At 47.6% G+C, this 6,000-nt stretch overlaps 1 protein-coding gene across 1 annotated transcript in view; it reads right to left on the bottom strand.

Annotated features, from left to right (window-relative positions):
- Nucleotides 1-385: 385 nt before the first annotated feature.
- The window catches only part of ELN (elastin), a 56,359-nt gene continuing 50,744 nt past the window's right edge, over nucleotides 386-6,000 (bottom strand). Inside the window, exons 27-30 of the mRNA XM_087717982.1 lie at nucleotides 2,972-3,010; nucleotides 2,072-2,095; nucleotides 1,708-1,755; nucleotides 386-557 (exon numbers count right to left, since the gene is read on the bottom strand). Of these exons, the coding sequence (XP_087574108.1) occupies nucleotides 532-557; nucleotides 1,708-1,755; nucleotides 2,072-2,095; nucleotides 2,972-3,010 (137 nt within the window). The 3' untranslated portion in view covers nucleotides 386-531. The remainder of the gene's footprint in view (nucleotides 558-1,707; nucleotides 1,756-2,071; nucleotides 2,096-2,971; nucleotides 3,011-6,000) is intronic.

Raw genomic sequence — 6,000 nt, 5'->3', positions numbered from 1 at the left:
GCCAGCAGAAGCTCCAGGATTAAGGCTAATCCCATTGGCACTGACAGCTTGGCCTGAGCTGCTCCCCTCCAAACGGAGGCAGTGTGTTCAGGGGGAAGGGAAGAATGGCCTGGCATGGGGCTCATGGCAAAACGAGGGGTGTCCCCCCCCACACACTTAGATCCAAAGAGGAGCCAGCAGAGAGAGACCAGGGAAGAAGCAGGGCCACCTGGCCGACGGCTCCCGTCCCCCCACTTGTGGGCGCGGGGCTCAGGAGTGGGTTAAAGTGCTCAGGCCGCCCCCTCTGAAAGCAGCCCTCCTAGGCTGCAGCACCAAAGGGCCCCAGGGAGCTGAAGGCAGGGACGCCCCCTGTGGGATGGTTGTAGCACCAGTGAGAGGGAGGGGGGCCAGCCGGGGGTGGCAAGGCATGGGGCTGTGTTGGCAGCGGCGGTGGTGGAATCTCTGCTTTTCTCAGGGGTGGGGTGGGGGTACATTCGAGACCAGGCAGTAGCACCAAAGTTCATGAGGTGAATGGTAGGCTGTCGGTCTGGGCTACTTCCTCTTCCGGCCGACTCCTCCTGAAAACAGAAGAGAGAGAGACAGAATGACCAAGCCGTCCGGCAGGTAGGGGCCAAGGGCACTTGCCAATCCAGAAACGGCCCTGATGATTCTGCCCCTGGCTTGGGTGGGATGCAACGTTTTTAACTGGGTTTGTTGAAGGCCCAGTTATTTTATTCAGACATGTTCGACTTCCAATAGAAGAAAAATATCTGCAGCTCAAGGCTGAACTGTGGCATTCTTGGTGCTCTCTGAACTTGTTTGCAAGTATTTCCTTATCCTCGGAGCCTCAGTGGCGCAGTGGTTAGAGTGCAGTACTGCAGGCTACTTCTGCTGACTGTCAGCTGACTGCAATTTAGCAGTTCAAATCCCACCAGGCCCAAGGTTGACTCATCCTTCCAAGGTGGGTAAAATGAGGACCCAGATTGTTGGGGGCAATAGGCTTGACTGTAAACCGCTTAGAGAGAGATGTAAAGCACTGTAAAGCAGTATATAAATCTAAGTGCTATTGCTATTGCTACCCAACTAAGTAGATTCATCAGTGCTATAGCTAAGCAGCCAACCAAGCCAAGAGCACCAAGAAAGCATTCAGCTTTAATAACATCCATGTCCTTGGTTGTGTATGTGGGTTAGTGTGATTTGTACAAATCCAGGCGACTTAATTAACGGATGATTCTGGAATTTAAATAGCAAAACCATTAGGTACAAAGAGGAAGCTTGATTTCAGATTTTGGTTTTGAAACCTACAGTATAATAGACAGCTTTTATGGCATGGAGTAGTACCGGGTAGAATCTGTTCTGGGCTTGGAAACTAAGTGGGGGTCAAACTCCCACCAGCTACTCCTGCACCTCTACTGAGGATCCCCAAAACTAGTTCAGATGACGATTACTGTTTTGGGAACAGGTTATAGGTGGTGCTCAGGCATTCCCCAGCTAACTGGACACGAGGACCAAATCTGTCCTGCAAGAATCAGATCAGCCAATCAGCTGCCCTGACATCTTGTTTCTGACTGGGAGATTCTGTGGCAGGCATGTTGAGTATCAGTCTTCTTCTTTCAACTCAGGGTCAAATTGTTGGAAGCAGACTGTCTCTGAACATGGCAGTTTTGGAAATAAAAAGAAGCGGTAGCCCTCAATCAGGTTATCTTTCCAAGCTATGGCGCCACTTACTTTTGTAGCCAAGTGCCCCCAGGACTCCATAGGGCTTGGGAGGTTTACCTGTGTGTGTAGAGAGAAAAGGGGAGTCATTCAAGGCTAGTTAATCAGTTAACTTCTGCACTATTCTTTGCCCATTGGGGAAATTCATTTATTTTTTTTACTACCGGTTCGGTGGGCGTGGCTTGGTGGGTATGGCAGGGGAAGGATACTGCAAAATCTCCATTCCCACCCCACTCCTGAGGCCAGCCAGAGGTAGCATTTTCCAGTTCTCTGAACTACTCAAAATGTCCGCTACTAGTTCTCCAGAACCTGTCAGAACCTGCTGGATTTCACCCCAGTCTTTGCCCCTTTCCTCCCCCTAAAGTACTGCTCTTACCTCCATAGCCAGGTACACCTCCACCTGTGGATCCCAAAGGAGAGAGAAAATCTTGTTAGCATTGCCTTTACCCCTTTTAGTCACTACCACCCCTTTCCCCGCTGTGCTAAGAATTGCTGAGAAATACGGGCCCATCTAAAGCGCTTGTCAGTGGCCGGATCCATGCATTGCAGTAAGCCATCATTTGCTGAACCATGGTGTAAAAAAAAGCAAATGGCTGGCTCACACAACATGCAAAGCTAAAACCAAAGAAACTGCAACATATGCTCAATGAAAATGAAGTAGTTTCTGCCCCTGTGAATTGTGGAGATGTAGCCAATTCTGCGGGGTAAACTAGCCACGGGGTTGAGAGCACATGATATGAATGCAGCAGTTGTTTCATTAACCCAGGTTTAATACATTACGAGAAATCTGGCCATTGTGCTGTATATGTTGCATTGACTGGGCCAGTCTATTTTCTTTATTAATAACCCCTGGAAGAATTTTTAAGGGGCATTGCTCTGTTAATTACAACAGTTAATGTTACTGAGGTAGTACACACGGGGTGGGGGGTGGGGAACCATCATTTGATAATCATTGCTCTCAGGATACAGGCTTGCTATTCTGGCCAGACAAAGATTATTTAGCCCAGAGCCCCTTCCAGCATTTGGGTCTGCCACAGTGATGAAATTCAGGTTTTTTTTACTACCGGTTCTGTGGGCGTGGCTTGGTGGGCATAGCGAAGGGGAAGGATACTGCAAAATCTCCATTCCCACCCCACTCTGGGGCCAGCCAGAGTTGGTATTTGCCAGTTCTCCGAACTACTCAAAATTTCCACTACTGGTTCTCCAGAACTGGTCAGAACTTGCTGAATTTCACCCCTGGTCTGCTAGGACCTGAGACCTCCCCTCGACAACATACCTGGGTAAACAGAAGATAATCCATAGCCAGTGCCAGTTGCTGCAATAGAGGGGAACAGGTGGGAGAAAGCATAAAAAGACTTCAAAGGGTCAAGCACAGAGGACACTTGATTGACACAGTTAAATGAAGTATTGGAGGACTGAGGCAGCCAATGATTTTGCACACATGTAAAGAGGACTCTTGCTGTTAGAGTACCAAAAGCAGTATTCAAACATTGTGTTTCAAGCTAGCCAACTGCAATTCAGCTTCGTATGCTGGTTTCATCCTTCCATGTGGTTAGTTTATGCTACAGTTGTTTAGTGTGATTCCAAAAGCTTGGGTTAGCTCAGGGGTCGGCAAACCTAAACACTCAAAGAGCCATTTGGACCCGTTTCCCACAGAAAAGAAAATACTGGGGGCCACAAAAGTCCTAATCGGAAGCCCCCTGTTCAATTCTGGAGCTGACCGGAAGTTCAGTTCCCTTACCATACAGTCTCCTCCTAGCGCGGCGTCCTTTTTCCTCTACCTGTCATAACCGAAAGCCCTATCAATTGTGGAGACAACTGGAAAACCCTCCCTTTGCCATAGAGTCTTCTCCTGGCGCACTGGGCTTCTCTCCCCCCCCCCCCCCCACCAGAAGCTCCTCTCAAAATTGTGGCACCGACCGGTGACGGAGCCGCAGCAGAGGGAGGAAAGAGCCACATGCGGCTCCAGAGCCACAGTTTGCTGACCCCTGAGTTAGCTGGATTTTAGCAATAGCAGTAGACTTATATACCGCTTCATAGGGCTTTCAGCCCTCTCTAAGCGGTTTACAGAGAGTCAGCATATTGCCCCCAACAATCTGGGTCCTCATTTTACCCACCTCGGAAGGATGGAAGGCTGAGTCAACCCTGAGCCGGTGAGATTTGAACCGCTGAACTGCTGATCTAGCTGTAGCCTGCAGTGCTGCATTTAACCACTGCACCACCTTGGCTCTGGATAAATTGTGGTTAAGCTAAGCTATAGATGAACACATGCAAACCCAGCCAGTGTGCCCCTGACATGTTTGTGGACTTTTTCAGCCCACTCAACATCATGCAAGTGCAGCTGTGTGCCTGCCAAACTATCTAACATGTTATCTTTCAGTAGAACATTGACTCTTGAGTTCCGTTCCACTTTTGACTTCCGTTCCACTATACAGCTCTCTGGCATATTATTTTATAAAAACTTGGATATTTTGTTTTCTCCCTCTAGTTAAAAGGGAAAAAAGAGAAAGAGAAATGCAGGAATTGCTTGTCCTTAAGGAAACCATACACAAGATAAGCCACTCTTTTAGAACAAACGTGGGGAGATGGGAAGCGTTTGCAGAAGATGCCCAATCTTTTTATCGTCGTGGCTGAGAGTTGGGAGAAAGTAAGACATTGTTTTCAATCCTAGGAAAGAATGGTGTTTTTCTCTATTGACTCAACAGCAATTAGAATACCAGTGCTGGAACCCGCAGAAACAATACAAGTAGCTCTTTAGAATGGCAATCTCATGATATAACTTTAATCAATGTTTCTCAACAGTGACAATTTTAAGATGGGTGGACCTCCATTCCAGAGGTGGCATTCAGCTGGTTTGGACCGTTTCTGGCATACTGATAGTGGAAATTTTGAGTAGTTTGGAGAACCGGCAAATACCACCTCTGGCTGGCCCCACCCTCCCACCCCCGTCTTTTCCTGTCCTATGTTCCCTTGTTTTTTTTTAGTTCAGCTGATTCATGTGGCAGAGCGGATTGCCATATCTCAGCTGAGCTAAAAATCAGCTCAGCTCCCCAGCGCTGATACAGAGGACGGTCTTTGAGTGCTCTGCACACACACAAAGCAAGTGTTAGGCACGTGTGTGTGCAAAGCGCACTCTCATGATAAGAAAAGATTTGGAATCCCACCACTGTTCCACTCCCGGAATCCCTGAGAAACTACAACTACAACTAGTCCAAAATGCAGTTGCCCCAATCCTTTTAGACCCGTGATGGCAAACCTATGGCACGCCAAAAAACAGCCAAAAATGGCCAAAACCCAGGCATGAACACACTGGCCAGCTGGTCTTCAGGTATGCACGAACACCAGTTGGCCGGTACTCATGTGCAAACTGGAAACCCTAAGCCAGCATGTACTCTGGCCAACTGGTCTTCGGGTTTTTGGCACTCCGGTGTGCATTCACGCACGTTCTGGTTTGGGCACTTGGTGCCGAAAAGGTTTGCCATCACTGTTTCAGACTTTCAGTACTGGGAACAAATTACATTGGATTTCTCATCCTGCATTGATTGCCAGTTGGTTTCCAGGTCCAATGTAAAATGCTGACCTATAAAGCCCCTTATGGCTTGGTTCCTTGACACCTCAAGGACCCCCTTCTCCCATCAGAATTGAACAATCCAATCAGATCTTCCAGGGAGCAACTGCTGTAAACCTCACATTTTCAGGAAATTCTGTGTGTGTGTTTGTGTGTGTGAGAGAGAGGGAGGAGGGTTAGTGTTAGGGAGAGGGAGGGAGGAAGAGAGCGGGGGCAAGGTAGTGCTGCTTCTTTGTGGCAGTCCCAGCCTTGTTGATTGGCTCAATCTTTATTGGTCTTTTGGAAACTTTTAAAAATGTAATTGTTAGAAAACTTTCCCTTGATCTAAATTTTGCCATCCTTATTTCGATTTATGCTATTTGGAGGCTAAAACATATGAAGAACAGTTGAAGGAACTGGGTATGTCTAGTTTAATGAAAAGAAGGACTAGGGGAAACACGATAGCAGCCACAAAGAAGAGGGAGTCAAACTATTCTCCAGGGCACCTGAGGGTAGAATAAGAAGCAATGGGTGGAAACTAATCAAGGAGAGAAGCAACTTAGAACTGAGGAGAAATTTCCTGACAGAATAATTAATCAGTGGAATAACTTGCCTCCAGAAGATGTCAGTGCTCCATCATTGGAGGCTTTTAAAAAGAGACTGGATAAACCCTTATCATGAATGGTGTAGAGTCTCTTGCTTGAGCAGGGGGTTGGACTACAAGACCTCCAAGATCCTTTCCAACTCTTGTTATTCTG

This window comes from Thamnophis sirtalis, unplaced genomic scaffold (assembly GCF_051295495.1).
Source record: "Thamnophis sirtalis isolate CommonGarterSnake01/CBP01778 unplaced genomic scaffold, rThaSir2_p1.2 scaffold_6, whole genome shotgun sequence".
NCBI classification, from domain to species: Eukaryota; Metazoa; Chordata; class Lepidosauria; order Squamata; family Natricidae; genus Thamnophis; species Thamnophis sirtalis.
This window is presented reverse-complemented; position numbering and strand designations above follow the sequence as displayed.